The sequence below is a fragment of the Panthera leo genome, chromosome C2, assembly GCF_018350215.1.
Source record: "Panthera leo isolate Ple1 chromosome C2, P.leo_Ple1_pat1.1, whole genome shotgun sequence".
NCBI classification, from domain to species: Eukaryota; Metazoa; Chordata; class Mammalia; order Carnivora; family Felidae; genus Panthera; species Panthera leo.
This window is the reverse complement of record NC_056687.1, coordinates 125,875,667-125,893,349: the sequence shown is the minus strand read 5'-3', so window position 1 is coordinate 125,893,349 and position 17,683 is coordinate 125,875,667. Positions and strand designations below refer to the sequence as shown.

At 39.4% G+C, this 17,683-nt stretch overlaps 2 protein-coding genes across 5 annotated transcripts in view; one reads left to right on the top strand and one right to left on the bottom strand.

Annotated features, from left to right (window-relative positions):
- Window positions 1–17,683, top strand: part of NCK1 (NCK adaptor protein 1) — an 89,233-nt gene that overhangs the window by 22,938 nt on the left and 48,612 nt on the right. The window contains exon 2 of one of the 4 annotated variants that reach the window (XM_042903591.1): window positions 15,428–15,714. The exons of the other annotated variants lie outside the window; for them this stretch is intronic. The gene's annotated coding sequence lies outside the window, so the exon portion shown is untranslated. The remainder of the gene's footprint in view (window positions 1–15,427; window positions 15,715–17,683) is intronic. 4 annotated transcript variants of the gene reach the window in all.
- On the bottom strand, window positions 14,517–15,863 carry LOC122198789 (tripartite motif-containing protein 77-like). Its single transcript, XM_042903589.1, is given in 3 exon segments — window positions 14,517–14,733; window positions 14,735–15,413; window positions 15,416–15,863. Coding segments are annotated over 3 exon segments (1,344 nt in total).

The following is a 17,683-nucleotide window of genomic DNA, read 5'->3' as shown; positions in this document are numbered from 1 at the left end:
ATAATTTTGATGATGTCCAGTTTATTTTTTTTGTTGCCCGTTCTTTTGGAGTCAGATCCAAGAAATTACTGCCAAATTCAGTGTTGTGATGCTTTTGCCTTGTTTTCTTCTAAGAGATTTATGCTTGCAGCTTATTTGTGTCTTTGATGCATTTTGAGTTCTTGTTGTTTATAGTGTAAGGTAAGGGTCCAACTTCATTTTATAAGTGTTTATGTGAATATATGTTTTCATTTATCTTGGCCATATAACTAGGAATGGAATTCCTAGGCTAAAGGTTAACTATGTTTAGACTTTGAGGAACTGCTGAGCTGTTTTCCAAATTGGCTGTACCATTTTACATTCCCACTAGCAGTATATGAAGGTTCTGGTTTCTCTGTTGCTTTTCAAATCCAAACCACATTACCTTCTGACTGGCTTATTTCAAAAATTTCCTTGGATGGCCTCTTTGGTGATAATCTCACAACTCTGTCTTTCTCTTGTCCTCTTTAAGCAATCTTAATGCTGTACATTGTATCATTAAAAAAATTGGAGGTGAAATGAACTATAATCATAGAAGTTAAACTATTTGTTTTTCAATTGATAAATAAAATTTGGGGAAGAGATTTGACTCCGTTTTAGAATGATAGTATCAAGACTAGATCCCTTACTTTGCATATAGCTTTCATTTATTTATTTATCAATTAAATTTTTAAAAATCTTTATTTTTGAGAGAAGGGGAGACAGAGCACAAGCAGGGGAGGAACAGAGAGAGAAGGAGACACAGAATCCGAAGCAGGCTCCAGGCTCCAGGCTCAAGGCTCCAAGCTGTCAGCACAGAGCCCGACGTGGGGCTCATACTCACGAACAGTGAGATCATGACCTGAGCCAAAGTTGGACTCTCAACCGACTGAGCCACCCAGGCGCCCCTATAGCTTTCATTTTATTAAATCATTGTGTTTCCCATCGATGTGTCTAAAACTCTTTACCTAACTGTGTTCACTAGTTTTCCTCCCCACCATCTCCCCTAAAGTAGTCTAAAAGCAAGGAGTTATGTGCAGGTAATTTATTTGACAGGTGATCCTAGGGAACAAGAATAAAGGACCAGGGTAAATAAGAAGGAAAGCTAGTACAAGAATGTATTATTGAATTACTCAACTGCTGTGGCAACTAGGGCTCAGTTGTAGTGGGAACTTCTGAGAATATAGGTGCTTCTCAAATTGTCTCCTCATGGATGGACAGGAGTAAACTGTTGCCTGCTTTTGTTCTCCATTAGTTGGCAGTTGCCCTGGGGTAGTATAAAATCTTTTGCCTTCACCACTTTAAGATTCCACACAAGAGCCAGCCAAGTGGGTTGGTTCCTTGTGCTGTCGCACTTCATGGCCTCAAAAGAGCCCCAGAGCAGAAAGCAAACGAATCCCAGTGTGTTCTGTGTGGGGAATAAGTCAAAACTTACCTGGAACCATTAGCCTGAGCTTATGACAGGTGTGGTGGTCAGAATAATGATCTCCCAAAGATGTCTATATCCTAATCCTCTAAACCCGTGAATATGTCACAAAAGAGACTTTGTAGATAGTGAGATTTTCCTGAATTATCTGGGTGGGCCCAGTGTAATCACAAAGAGCTTTGTTTTATAACGGGGAGGCAAAAATGTCAGTCTAAGAGATATGATAATGGAAGCAGAGATTTGTCATGAGGTGGCTGAGAGCCAAGGAATATAGGCAGCTTCTAGAGTTTGGTATAGACAAGGAATGCATTTTCTCCTAGAGTTCCTGAAGGAATGCAGACTTTGATTGTAGTTCTGTGAAACCTGTTTTGAAATTCTTATCTTTAGAACTTTAAGATAACAAATTTGTGTTCTAAGCCACTAAATATATGGCAATTTGTTACACAGCAGTAGGAGACTACTGTTAGAGCTAGCATCAAAGGAGAGACCGACAGCATGAAGGTGAAATAGAAGAGCTTTCTGACAGAATCCACCTCTTGCTGTTGGCCTATCCTTTGATGCTAGTGTATTAGTTTCCTACTGCTGTTTAGCAAATTACCACAAATCTACTTCTTGCTCTGCTCAGATCTACTTGGATCTAATTCACTGCAGGCTCTTCAACAGAAATTTAAGAAGGGTTACTGGTGCAAGCTAGTACTGCCTGCTGCTGCATCTGTTATTGAAGCAGGAATAAGTATTCATAATTTCCTTCTTTCACCACCCATTCTCTATTTCCCTTATGCTAGGCTAGCAGTTCAGCTACTTTAAGTTGCTTGTGACTTCTAGACTTTCATTCTTGAGGGATTTGAGCCTTTAGTTGCCTTACCCTTTTTGAGCCATGGTTGCTGCAACATTCTGTTTACTGTAATACCAAGTATGGAAACATTCTGAGTTTCAGACAGACTGTTCCCTACCCCAGTTGTGTACAACTCCTAATGACAATCGGAGTCAGTTATCATTGCTAGTATAGTTTTTCCTTCCTTTGCCTGCTAGTCTATCAACATGAGGAGCCCAAAATGACCAAGTAGTGGTCATACCTTTTTAGTTTAATGGAACCCTCACTGTCCTCTGGTGGAAGCAGTACCCTCAGGACTTCTAATATATGAGAAGTTGTAAATCATGGGAAGGGGAAACTCAGATTCCACAAGTGAGTTACTGGCATTGATGGTGGAAAGTGTCGATCCAACTTGTGCCCCTTGGTTTCTGGACTTATGTATCCTAGATATTAGGGATATAACACCATAGCCAATGGTTCAGTGCATATACTGCATCCTAGGAGACCAACAAGGTGACTGTTTAGCTGAACTTTTAGTATACCATTCCATCATTTTATTAGTCTGACAGTTTCTTGGTGATGTTATATGTGGTAGGACCACTGGATGCCATGGTCATATGCTTCACCATTAAATAGATCTTTTGGTTTGGGGTGATGTTGAGATGGATTTTGATAAAGCAAGCATTTTGAAGCCATTGGATGATGGTTCTGGGCAGAGGTACTGTTGAGGGACACTTTGGATAGGGAAGGCAATATCATTTAAGTAAGTGTAAATTCTGCTGCCTTCCACAGTGCTAGAGTCCCAACCCCATTACGCCACCTGATCAGCTTTATGTCTGATAAGTTGCTGTGTGTATTTTGCAGTGATCCTAATCCTACTAGAATTTTTTCAGTTTTAGTAAGCTTTTTTATTATATTTTTCAAAAAGTAAATTGATGTTTTTGATAACGAGGATCTGAGGAACGTGAGTTTTAAATTTTAATATGGTCACTTGTATGACTTTATTTATAAGGAATTCAAGAAAAGGCAAACTATAGTGACGGAAGGCCCATCAGTAGTTGCTAGGGGGAGAGGATTGACTATAAAGGGGCACAAGGGAACTTTTTGAGCGATAAAAATGTTTTAGAGCTTCATTGTGGTATAAGTTACACAAATGTAACACAAAATGTATTTTGTACATTTATTAAGATTCATTAGATCTTTCAGCGACTGCGAAGCTGGGAAGATCTGCCTGGGCCAGGGACATAACGATCTCCTTGTCCTCCTCCCCTTGAACCTTTCTCCAAAGTTCCTCAATAAAATGGTTTGATCACCCCCCCCCCCACTCCAGAAAAAGACTTATTAAACTCTATACTGTTTTTAAAAAAATTATTTTTAAAAATATTTATTTATTTTTGAGAGAGAGTGTGAGTGGGGAAGAGTCAGAGAAAGAGGGAGACACAGAACTCCAAGCAGGCTCCAGGCTCTGCTCTGTCAGCATAGAGCCTGACATGGGGCTTGGGCTCACAAACTGTGAGATGATGACCTGAGCTGAAGTCGGATGTTTAACTGACTGAGCCACCCAGGCACCCCTTATTAAACTCTGCACTTAAAATCAGTGTAGATTAAGTCTCTCAACTTATTTGAAGGAAAGAAGAGGATTTAATGTACTCATTTTTCAATCTTTTCCATGTTTATTTCCTTTTAGGTAATAATTTTTGATTCTTAGGTTTGAGAAATTCTTCCCTTCTCTGGGATTATCTTGAAATATAACCAGGATGTTTTAATCAGGTAGAGTAAGGCCCACAGAATAGAAATGACTGTCAGAAGGAAGAAGGTTTTTCTCAGTTTCCTAGCAACTGGAGACACAGCATTCCCTGCCACATCATGGTGCCACATGGAGAAGCACCAAGGTTGGTCAGGAGGCAGAAGGAGCAAGGGGAAAGCATGTCCAGAGCCTTTATTGTGGTTAAGCGGGAAGGAATGGATGAGGCAGGGTAGGCAAGCCTGAGCAAGTTGAGGTTTGGATAATTTGAATAATTTATAGCTCTGGGTGATAGGATTTGTCTCTGGCTGTCTAGTACCTGGCCCCAGGGTGAGTTAGAACAGTGGGAATACAGGTTTAGTATGTGAGAATTTTTGAAAGGAGATGATAGGTAGGGGGTATAGGCTTTGGATTACTTGGTTATGTATCAGAAATGTGCTCTCAGGCAAATTGTCATCTAGGCATTAGGTAAACCTGGGAGGGAGAGTCCCTCTCTGGGTCCAAAGGACCCTGCTATGTCAGACCATCATAAATATAGAAAAAAAAAAAAAACATGACTAATACACTTCTGCTTTCTTTTGATTTACTTAGTTGTCTTTTTCTCGTTTCTTGATTTAAAATGTATTAGTTAAGTGGTGCCTGGGTGGTTCAGTTGGTTAGGCGTCAGACTTCAGCTCAGGTCATGATCTCACGGTTCATGAGTTCGAGCCCCACCTTGGGTTCTCTCCTGTCAGTGGGGACCTGCTTCAGATCATCTGTCCCCGTCTCTGCCCCTTTTCCACTCTCAAAAATAAATATTTTTAAAAAATGTCTTAGTTAAGCATATTCATTCATGCTGTTTAGTTACATGTACAAGAAGGCTATAATTTGAGTTGAATTACACATTTTGATAATGTAGTACTTTTATTGTTGCTCAGTTCTTATTTTATCATTTCTAGTGTGGTTTTCTTTTTTTGTTTTTGGTTTGTTTAGGAGTCCCTTTTTAAGTTTCCAAACATTTAAAAATGTTTTATTGGCAATATCAATATTATATTATGGGTGGAGAGTATAGTCTTAGGTATAAGTTCTTTGAAATTATTTTGTGTCTTTGTGACTCTTAATGCATGATCAATTTTTGAAAGTGTTCTTAGTTTGCTTGAACATAATTATATCCTTATTTTTTTGTTTGCTGAAAGATTCTCTATACAGCTGTCAGATTAGATTTAACTCATTTTACTAGTCAAGTATTCTATATCCTTATTTATTTTTTGACTTCTTGTCTATCAGTTTTTAATATAACAAAATTAGAGACTCATGCAGTGGTTGAAGATTAATTTTTTTCTTGCAATTCTGGGAATTGTATGGAATCTTTAGATTGCTTTGGATAGTATTGACTGACATCTTGACATCTTGACATCTTAACAGTTTTAAGTCTTCCAATCTATAAACATGGATGTTTTTCCACTTAGTTATGTCTTCTTTTTTCCTCTTTTTAAAAAATGTTTATTCATTTTTGAGAGAGAGAGAGAGCGTGAGCAGGGGAGGGGCAAAGAGAGGGGGAGACAGAGGATCCAGAGTGGGTTCTGGCTGACAACAGCAAGCGTAGAGTGGGGCTCGAACTCATGAACTGTGAGATCATGACCTGAGCCGAAGTTGGACGCTCAACTGACTGACCACCCAGGTGCCTCTTACGCTTTTTTAAATTTTAATTTAATTTAATTTTTTTTAATTTAATTTTTTTATTTTTTAAAGTTTACGTCCAAATTAGTTAGCATATAGTGCAAAAATGATTTCAGGAGTAGATTCCTTAGTGCCCCTTACCCATTTAGCCTATCTCCCCTCCCACAACCCCTCCAGTAACCCTCTGTTCGTTCTCCATATTTATGAGTCTCTTTTGTTTTGTCCCCCTCCCTGTATATTATTTTTGTTTCTCTTCCCTTACGTTCATCTGTTTTGTTCCTTAAAGTCCTCATATGAGTGAAGTCATGATTTTTGTCTTTCTCTAATTTCACTTAGCATAATACCTTCCAGTTCCATCCACGTAGTTGGAAATGGCAAGATTTCATTCCTTTTTGATTGCCGAGTAATACTCCATTGTATATGTATACCACATCTTCTTTATCCATTCATCTGTGGATGGACATTTGGGGTCTTTCCATACTTTGGCTATTGTTGATAGTGCTGCTATAAACATTGGGGTGCATGTGTCCCTTCGAAACACCACACCTGTATCCCGTGGATAAATGCCTAGTAGTGCAATTGCTGGGTCGTAGGGTAGTTCTATTTTTAGTTTTTTGAGGAACCTCCATACCATTTTCCAGAGTGGCTGCACCAGCTTGCATTCCCACCAACAATGCAAAAGAGATCCTCTTTCTCTGCATCCTCACTGACATCTGTTGTTGCCTGAGTTGTTAATGTTAGCCATTCTGACAGGTGTGAGGTGGTATCTCATTGTGGTTTTGATTTGTATTTCCCTGATGATGAGTGATGTTAAGCATTTTTTCATGTGTTGGTTGGCCATCTGGATGTCTTCCTTGGAGAAGTGTCCATTCATGTCTTTTGCCCATTTCTTCACTGGATTATTTGTTTTTTGGGTATTGAGTTTGATAAGTTCTTTATAGATTTTGGATACTAACCCTTTATCTGATAATGTCATTTGCAAATATCTTCTCCCATTCTGTTGGTTGCCTTTTAGTTTTGCTAATTGTTTCCTTCGTTGTGCAGAAGGTTTTTATTTTGATGAGGTCCCAATAGTTCATTTTTGCTTTTGTTTCCCTTGCCTCTGGAGACATGTTGAGTAAGAAGTTGCTGCCAAGGTCAAAGAGGTTTTTGCCTGCTTTCTTCTCGAGGATTTTGATGGCTTCCTGTCTTATATTTAGATCTTTCATCCATTTTGAGTTTGTTTTTGTGTCTGGTGTAGGAAAGTTGTCCAGGTGCATTCTTCTGCATGTCGCTGCCAGTTTTCCCAGCACCCCTTGCTGAAGAGACTGTTTTTATTCCATTGGATATTCTTTCCTGCTTTGTCAAAGATTAGTTGGCCATATGTTTGTGGATCCATTTCTGGATTCTCTGTTCTGTTCCATTGATCTGAGTGTCTGTTCTTATGCCAGTACCGTACTGTCTTGATGATTACAGCTTTGTAGTATAGCTTGAAGTCTGGGATTGTGATGCCTCCTGCTTTGGTTTTCTTTTTCAAGATCACTTTCGCTAGTTGGGGTCTTTTCTGGTTCCATACAAATTTTAGGATTATTTATTCTAGCTCTGAAGAATGCTGATGTTACTTTGATAGGGATAGCATTGAATATGTAGATTGCTTTGGGTAGTATTGACATTTTAACAATATTTGTTCTTCCTATCCAGGAGCATGGAATCTTTTTCCATTTTTTTGTGTCGTCTTCAGTTTCTTTCATAAGCTTTCTATAGTTTTTAGTGTATAGATTTTTTACCTCTTTGGTTAGATTTATTCCTAGGTATTTTCTGTTTTTTTGTGCAACTGTAAATGGGATCGATTCCTTGATTTCTCTTTCTGTCGCTTCATTCTTGGCATATAGGAATGCAACTGATTTCTGTGCGTTGATTTTGTATTCTGCAACTTTGCTGAATTCATGAATCAGTTCTAGAAGTTGTTTGGTGGAATCTTTAGGGTTTTCCATATAGAGTATCATGTCATCTGCGAAGGGTGAAAGTTTGACCTCCTCCTGGCTGATTTGGATGCCTTTTATTTCTTTGTGTTGTCTGATTGCAGAGGCTAAGACTTCCAATACTGTGTTGAATAACAGTGGCGAGAGTGGACATCCCTGTCTTGTTCCTGACCGTAAGGGGAAAGCTCTCAGTTTTTCCCCATTGAGGATGATATTAGCGCTGGGTCGTTCATATATGGCTTTTATGATCTCGAGGTATGCTTCTTCTGTCCCTACTTTCTTGAGGGCTTTTATCAAGAAAGGATGCTGTATTTTGTCAAATGCTTTCTCTGCATCTATTGAGAGGATTATATGGTTCTTGTCCTTTCTTTTATTGATGTGATGAATCACATTAATTGTTTTGTGGATATTGAAATAGCCCTGCATTCCAGGTATAAATCCCACTTGCTCATGGTGAATAATTTTTTTAATGTATTGTTGAAGCCGGTTGGCTAATATCTTGTTGAGGATTTTTGTGTCCATGTTCATCAGGGAAATTGGTCTATAGTTCTTCTTAGTGGGGTCTCTGGTTTTATAATCAAGGTAATGCTGGCTTCCTAGAAAGAGTTTGGAAGTTTTCCTTCCCTTTCTATTTTTTGGAACAGCTTCAAGAGAATAGGTGTTAACTGTTCCTTAAATATTTGGTAGAATTCCCCTGGAAAGCCATCTGGCCCTGGACTCTTGTTTTTTGGGAGATTTTGATTATTAATTTGATTTCCTTACTGGTTATGGGTCTGTTCAAGTTTTCTTTTTCTTCCTCTTTCAGTTTTGGTAGTGTATATGTTTCTAGGAATTTGTCCATTTCTTCCAGATTGTCAATTTTATTGGCATATAATTGCTCATAATACTCTCTTATTATTGTTTTTATTTCTACTGTGTTGGTTGTGATCTCCTTTCATTCTTGGTTTTATTTTTTTGGGTCCTTTTTTTTTTTTTTTTTTTTTTTGATCAAACTGGCTAGTGGTTTATCAATTTTGTTAATTCTTTCAAAGAACCAGCTTCTGTTTTCATTGATCTGTTCTACTGTTGGTTTTTTTTTTTGTTTGTTTCGGTAGCATTAATTTCTGCTCTAATCTTTATTATTTCCTGTCTTCTGCTGGTGTTGGGTTTTATTTGCTGTTCTTTTCCCAGCTCCTTAAGGCGTAAGGTTAGGTTGTGTATCTGAGATCTTTCTTCCTACTTTAGGAAGGCCTGGATTGCTATATACTTTCCTCTTATGACCACCTTTGCTGCGTCCCAGAGGTTTTAGGTTGTGGTGTTATCATTTTCACTGACTTCCATATACTTTTTAATTTCCTCTTTAAATTCTTGGTTAACCCATTCATTCTTTAGTAGGATGTTCTTCAGTCTCCAATATTTGTTACCTTTCCAACTTTTTTCTTTTGGTTGATTTCGAGTTTCTTAGTGTTGTGGTCTGAAAATATGCACAGTATGATCTCGATCTTTTTGTACTTACTTAGGGCTGATTTGTGTCCCAGTATGTGCTCTTCTCTGGAGAATGTTTTATGTGTACTCGTGAAGAATGTGCATTCTGCTGCTTTAGGATGAAATGTTCTGAATATATCTGTTAAGTCCATCTGGTCCAGTGTATCATTCCAAGCCATTGTTTCCTTGTGGATTTTTTCATTAGATCTGTCCACTGCTGTGAGTGGGGTGTTGAAGTCTCCTACTATTATGGTATTACTATCCATGAGTTTATGTTTGTGATTAATTGATTTATATATTTGGGTGCTCGCACATTTGGCGCATAAATGTGTACAATTGTTAGGTCTTCTTGATGGATAGACCCCTTGATTATGATATAATGCCCTTCTGCATCTCTTGATGCAGTCTTTATTTAACGTCTAGATTGTCTGATATAAGTATGGCTACTCCAGCTTTCTTTTGTTGACCATTAGCATGATAGATGGTTCTCCATCCCCTTACTTTCAATCTGAAGGTGTCTTTAGGTCTAAAGTGGGTCTCTTGTAAACAGCATCTAGATGGATCTTGTTTTCTTATCCATTCTGTTACCCTTTGTCTTTTGATTGGAGCATTGAGTCCATTGATGTTTAGAGTGAGTACTGAAAGATGAATTTATTGCCGTTATGATGCTTGTAGAGTTGGAGTTTCTGGTGGTGTTCTCTGGTCCTTTGTAATCTTTGTTGCTTTTGATATGTATATATATCGATATACATATATATATATATGTATGTATATCGATATATATATCGATATATATATATGTATATCGATATATATATCGATATACATATATATATATATTTTTTCATCTTTTCTCCCCTCAGAGAGTCCCCCTTAAAATTTCTTGCAGGGCTGGTTTAGTGGTCACAGACTCCCTTTAATTTTTGTTTGTCTGGGAAACTTTTTCTTTCCTCCTATTCTGAATGACAGCCTTGCTGGATTAAGAATTCTTGGCTGCATATTTTTCTGATTCAGCACACTAAATACATCCTGCCACTCCTTTCTGACCTGCCAAGTTTCTGTGGATAGGTCTGCTGCAAACCTGATGTATCTTCTCTTGTAGGTTAGGGACTTTTTTTCCCTTGCTGCTTTCTTGATTCTCTCCTTGCCTGAGTGTTTTGTGAATTTGAGTATGATATGCCTTGTTGATGGTCGGTTTTTGTTGAATCTAATGAGGGTCCTCTGTGCTTCCTTGATTTTGATGTCTGTGTCTTTCTCCAGGTTAGGAAAGTTTTCCGCTATGATTTGCTCACATAACCCTTCTACCCCTGTTTCTCTCTCTTCCTCTTCTGGGACCCCTATGATTCTGATGTTCCTTTTTAATGAGTCACTGATTTCTCTAATTCTTAAATCGTGCTCCTTTGCCTTAATCTCCCTCTTCTTTTCTGCTTCATTATTCCCTATAAGTTTGTCCTCTGTATCACTGATTATCTCTTCTGCCTCATCCATCCTTGCCGCCGCTGCATTCTTCCCGTGATTGCAGCTTAGTTATCGCATTTTTAATTTCATTCTGTTTTTTACTTCTTTTATCTCTGCAGAAAAGAATTCCGATCTATTTTTGACTCCAGCTCGTATTCTTTTTTTTTTTTTTATTTTTTTAATTTTTTTTTTTTTTTTCAACGTTTATTTATTTTTGGGACAGAGAGAGACAGAGCATGAACGGGGGAGGGACAGAGAGAGAGGGAGACACAGAATCGGAAACAGGCTCCAGGCTCTGAGCCATCAGCCCAGAGCCTGACGCTGGGCTCGAACTCCCGGACCGTGAGATCGTGACCTGGCTGAAGTCGGACGCTTAACCGACTGCGCCACCCAGGCGCCCCACCAGCTCGTATTCTTATTATCATGATTCCAAATTCTGGTTCAGACGTCTTGCTTGTATCTTTGTTGGCTAAATCCCTGGCTGTCATTTCTTCATGCTCTTTTGGGGTGAATTCCTTCATTTTTGTAATTTTGAAGGGAGAAAAGAAATTAATGAGGTAGAAAAATTTTAATTAAAATTAAAATATTAAAAACACACACGCACACACAGAAATCGAATAAATGATGCTAGATCCTAGGTGTATTTTGGTCTGGGTGTTGAAAGTGGTTTGACAGATTAGAGGGAAAAATGGGGGGTGGAAGGAAGTCATTTGAGAATCTGAAAAAATGAATACACTGAAGTACACTAAAATGAGATGATGGGAGTAAAATAGAATTTGAAAAAATGTACGCAAAGGGAAGAATGTAGTAGAAAAAAATAAAAATATTTTTAAAAAAATTAAAAATAAAAATGAATTTTTTTTTCTGTATTCAAGAAAAAGAAACGAGAAAGAGAAAAAAGGACAAAATAGAAAAAAAAGGAAGTCGTTTGAAAATTTGAAAAGTTGAATACACTGAAGTAGACTAACAAAATGATGGAAGTAAAATAGAATTTGAAAAAATTTACACAAAAATAAAAATATAGTAATAAAAATTAAAGAAAAATATTTTTAATAAAAATTGAAAATAAAAATGAATTTTTTCTCTTTCTGTATTCAAGAAAAAGAAGTGTAAAAGAGAAAAAAAAAATTGAATAGATGAACCTGCTAACAGATTGAAGTACGACCGAAATTACTTCGTTTTCCCTTAGAGGTCAGACTGTGTAGCGCTTCATAGTCCATAAACTAGGCAGGCAGTGAGACTTGTGTTCTTGAAGAGCGAAGTTGGCCCAGTTGGGCGGGGCTCAGTTTAATGGCTCCGCTCTCCACTAGATGGTGCTGCTAGCCTACTGCGGGTAGAGTGTTGCGGTGCTGTAGGTGCGTTTGCGCATGTGCGGGAGCAGTGAAAATGGCACCACCCAGCTGCCCAGTCTCTAGTTTTGGAGCTCTGTTCTCCCGGATCAGCAGTTGTACACTCATCCGCTGTCTTCACCTTTCGTCCACTCCTGCTTTTTCACTGTCCGTGACCAGGCGCCAGGCAGTACCTCTCTCCTGAGTTTTGTCTCAGATGCGGCTGTTTTCCCCGCCCCCTTACTTCTGAAGGACTGTGGCTTTGACCCATTCTGCCCCTCTGCGGGAAGGGTCTCACCGAGCAATGGCTGAATGAGCAATGGTTGAATGTTGGCTGCACCCAGGAATGCTTGCTGGACCCTGCTGCTGCCAGTGCCACGAGACTGTGGCCAGGTGCCAGCCCGCCCCAGAAAAAGTTTGCTAGATAGTGTAGCAGCAGTGTTTCAGGGATTATGGAAAATCACAACACACATCTGGCACCAGGCTTCACCCTTAACGACCTTGTTCCAGCACCAGCGAATGTGGCCGTTTTCTGGGGTCTGCTGGGATCAGGTGGCTTCAACAGTCTCTACCAAATGCCCTCCAGCAGTGGAACCGCTTTTCCCTGTATGGCCTGAGAACCTCCCGGACCCCACTCTGTTCCTGGGGATTCGCCCTTCCCACCAGAGCACCGCCAGGTATCAAGCTGTGGAATTGCAGCCTTTGCGCTCCCCTTGTTTACAGTCTTAATGGAATTTAAATCGTCTCCTTTCTCCTTTCTCCTTTCTCCTTTCTCCTTTCTCCTTTCTCCTTTCTCCTTTCTCCTTTCTCCTTTCTCCTTTCTCCTTTCTCCTTTCTCCTTTCTCCTTTCTCCTTTCTCCTTTCTCCTTTCTCCTTTCTCCTTTCTCCTTTCTCCTTTCTCCTTTCTCCTTTCTCCCTTTTTAGTTTAGCCCCTGCGGCTGTTTCCAGTTTTCCACTTTCTCTCCAGCTGCTTTTGGGGAGAGGTGCTTTTCTCATATTCTCTGCCCTCCGCCCCCCCCCCCCCCCCCCCCCCCCCCCCCGCCAGTCTCCGTCCTCTCTCCACTCGCAAAAGCACCTCCCTTCCTGCTCCTCACTCCCCAAGTTCACCTCTGCACCGCATACCTGCTGAATTCTGTGGTTCAGGTTGTGCAGATTGTTGTGTTAATCCTCCAATCAGTTTTCTAGGTGTGTAGGATGGTTTAGTGTTGGTCTGGCTGTATTTCATGTACACGAGACACACAAAAAACTTCCATGCTGTTCTGCCATCTTGGCTCCTCCCTCTACTCTTTTTTTTAAATTGAGGTTTGTGGGTGTTTTTTTTTTAAGAGCAGTTTTAGGTTTACAGCAACATTGAGGGGAAGATACCAAGATTTCCTGTATACTCCCTACCTCATACATGCATAGCTTCTTCTATTATCAGCATTCCCCACCAGAGTGGTACAGTTGTTACAACTGGTGAACCTACATTAACACATCATAATACCCAGAGTCCATAGTTTACATTATGGTTAACTGTTTGTATTGTGTACTTATGTCTTCTTTAATTTCTACATTTCACAATGTAGTTTTCATTGTAGAAGTCTTTCCCATCCTTAATTAAGTTTATTACTAAAGATTTTATTCTTTTTGATGCTCTTGTAAATGGTAAATAGTTTTGTTAATTTCCTTTTCAGATTGTTCATTGACAGTGTTTACTAACATTGTTAGTGTTAGAAATGCGGCTGATTTTTGTGTTGATTTTATATCCTGTTACTTTTGCTGAATTTACACCAGCTTAACTTTGATAACAGAAAAACTTTGCTATTATAAGCTTCATTCTCATCCCCTTCCATTCATTGATGAAATGATATACATCTTTAAACATTGTGTATTGAAACAATTATTATTGCAAATGGCAGAAATTGGGCTTTAATGCATTAGTCTCATCTATTCTCTAGAAAGGAAAAATGTAGAGTTACAAACCAACGTTACAATAATAGTAATTTAGACTAGTGTTTTTAAAAATTGTTTATTAGTGTCTTAAATCTTACCAAAAACAAAAAAATAGAGTTGCAGACTGTATTTTCAATAATTCCATCTTTAAAATTTTTTTTCTTTAATCTTTATTTTTGAGAAAGAGAGACAGAGTGCCTGCAGGGGAGGAACAAAGAGAGAAGGAGACACAGAATCCAAAGCTGGCTGTAGGCTGTGAACTGTCAGCACAGAGCTGATGTGGGGCTTGAACCCATGAACCGTGAGACCATGACCTGAGCTGATGTCGGATGCTTAACCGGCTGAGCCACCCAGGCTCCCTTCAATAATTCCATCTTTTATGATTGCTCATGTATTTACCTTTATTGAGATCTTTATTTCTTAATATGACTTGAATTATTGTCTAGTATTATCTGGGAATGTCTTAATTTCTCCCTCACTTTTGAAGGACAGTGTTTTGTTTTTTTTTTAAAGCGATTACTTTTATTTCAATAAAATAGAAAAGACAAATGTACATCTTTCACAGTGTCACCACTTTAAAAAATAATACAGCAAATGTATCTCCTGAAGGTAAAATGAAGTTCAAGACCATGAGGTATCAGTGATTTTCCCCACTCAAGAAGTCACCAGGATAGAACCCTCCCCAGCTATTAAAATTGCTAAGACCTTGGTCAGGTTTGTGAGCTGTTCCTGATCATTTGGGTCCATAACAAATGAAAGGTCTGAGAGGGAAGGAAAAGGAACAGGAAAGGAAATTACAAATGAGGGAACTTTTGGCAACATTAACAAAGCTTACTATACCAAATTCATAATCTAAAAACACCCCTACCAAGCCCTGGGGTCTTGGAATGTAGTGGCACAGTGGCAGGGAGGCAGAGAAGAGACGGCAATGGTTATCCACGTTGACACAGAAGTAGAAAGATACCCTCAGAGTTGAGCAGCAAGTCATGGTGTTTTGTCCAGGATTCCCTGCAAAGTCCTTTAATCCAATTCTGAGAGTTTCCCACATCCACCTCCCCGTAATATTTGCCAGAGGTGAAGGCAGCCTGAGCTGCCCAGGAAGGCTTATACTGTGAACTCGCTGGACTGCGGCGCAGGTCTTGGTCAGGACAGCACTGCAAACGTCTCAGGTCTTCAAACAGAGGCACACGGTAATTCCTTATGTTATCATCAAATGTAATATACACTCGGAAGTTGTTAAGCCTTTCAGACATCCCAGTGATTGTCCACTCACTGAGCTGTGGGTCCACAGGCTGGGGCAAGTGCGCCTGCACTAACTGACTCCTTTTTATGATGTCTTCCAAATCCTGGAGCAGGTGCACATCTGCTTTGAGGCACATTTCCTTCAGCTCCTCATAGATTCTTTTCAGGAGTTTCCCCATTTGAAGCATTCTAGCTACATTTCTCCAGAGTCGATGAAAAATTATCTTGCCTTCAATTGCCAGGCTCTCTAAATGTTTTTGCTTTTCTTTGTGGAGGTATTGGTACACCTTAGGATATTCAGCCTTGATCATCACCATCCTTAGATTTACAAAACCCTGCCATACTCTAAGTAAGTTGTACTCTTTGTTTATATTTCTCTGATTTCTCTGTTTTTCCAAATAGATTTCATTTGCATCAGAAGTTTCTCCCTGCAGTGCTCAGCGACCTGTGAAACTGGACAGTGTATGTGAGTGGTATGCCCTGGCGAATGAGAGCATTGCAAACACAGCAGGCTCTTGTCAGTTGGACAGAAGATATTCTTTAGTGCTTGGTGCATCCAACACACCTGCCTGGCAGACCTTGGTAACTGCTTGGCAACTGATTCTTTTTTAGCCCGAGCTTGTCCCTCAGCAGAAATAATGCTTTTGAAGTCCATGCGTGGAGATACTGCCCTGCATACAGGGCAACAGGTAGGATGCTGGGGATCTTCCCACAGGAGGCAGAGACACGGAGTACAAAAGCTGTGTCCACAGTTAATGGTGACAGGGTCTGTGAAATAGTCCTTGCAGATGGAACAGATAAGCAGACTGGGGGCGCAGCGCACAAAAGTAGAATCCATGTTTCTTCCTGTCAGTCTTCTCCTCCGGGAAGCTCTCTTGCCTGTTCCTGTCTGCCCCCACCACCCAGAACCCATGTTCTGTATCTCTACCTAAACTGTACAGGTTCAGGAAGAGGAGGATTTGGGTGGGAGAGGGCAAGAGAAGCTTCCCTTCTCATCTGTGCTGTTTCCTTTCTGAGCAAGAACTTGAAGGACAGTTTTGTCGAACATTGGATTTTAGTTGACAGTTTTTTATTTCAGTATTTTGAATATGTCAGTCTATGGTTGACCTTTGAACAACATGGATTTGAACTGTGTAGGTAAACTTAAATGCAGATTTGTTACTTTTTAATTTTAATTTTAATTTAATTTCTATTTATTTTTAAATTTACATCTGAGTTGGTTAGCATATAGTGCAATAATGATTTCAGGAGTAGATTCCAGTGATTCATCCCCTATGTATAACACCCAGTGCTCATCCCAACAAGTGTCCTCCTTAATGCCCCTTACCCATTTAGCCCATCTCCCCACCCACAGCCCCTCCAGCAACCCTCAGTTTGTTCTCTGTATTTAAGAGTCTCTTATGTTTTGTTCTCCTTGTTTTTATATTATTATTACTTCCCTTATGTTCATCATCTTAAATTCCTCATATGAGTGAAGTCATATGATATTTGTCTTTCTTGGACTAATTTCACTTAGCGTAATACCCCCTAGTTCCATCCACATAGTTGCAAATGGCAACATTTCTTTTTGATTTCTGAGTATTACTCCATTGTAAATATATACCACATCTTCTTTATCCATTCATCTGTTGATGGACATCTGGACTCTTTCCATACTTTGGCTATTGTCAATAGCAGTGCTGTAAACATCGGGGTGCATGTGCCCCTTTGAAACAGCACACCTATATCCCTTAGATAAATATCTAGTAGTGCATTGCTGGGTTATAGGGTAGTTCTGTTTTTAATTTTTTGAGGAACTTCCATATCGTTTTCCAGAGTGGCTGCACTAGTTTGCATTTCCACCAGCAGTGCAAAAGAGATCCTCTTTCTCCGCATCCTTGCCAACATTTGTTGTTGCCTGAGATGTTCATTTTAGCCATTCTGACAGGTGTGAGGTGGTATCTCATTGTGGTTTTGATTTGTATTTCCCTGATGATGAGTGATGTTGAGCATTTTTTCACGTGTCTGTTAGCCATCTGGATGTCTTCTTTGGAGAAGCGTCCATTCATGTCTTTTGCCCATTTCTTCACTGGATTATTTGTTTTTTGGGTATTGAGTTTGATAAATTCTTTATAGATTTTGGATACTAGCTCTTTATCTGATATGTCATTTGCAAATATCTTCTCCCATTCTGTTGGTTTCCTTTTAGTTTTGCTGATTGTTTCCTTTGCTTTTTATGCAGGTTTTTAAAAATTTATTTTTAATGTTTTATTTTTTGAGAGACAAAGACAGAGTGCAAGCAGGGGAGGGGCAGAGAGAGGGAGAGAGAGGGAGACACACAGTTTGAAGCAGGCTCCAGGCTGCAAGCTGTCCATGTGGAGCCCATTGCTGGGCTTGAACCCACAAATGTGAGATCACGACCTGAGCCGAAGTGGGACACTTAACCGACTGAGCCACCCAGGCTCCCTATTACGCAGATTTTTTATACTACAGAACTGTAAATGTGTTTTCTCTTATGATTTTCTTATCATTTTCTTTCATCTAGCTTACTTTATTATAAGAATACTGTATATAATGCATATAACATACAACATATGTGTTAATCAACTGTTTATGTTATCAGTAAGGTTTCTTGTTCAGCAGAAGGCTATTAGTTGTTAAGTTTTGGGGAAGCCAGAA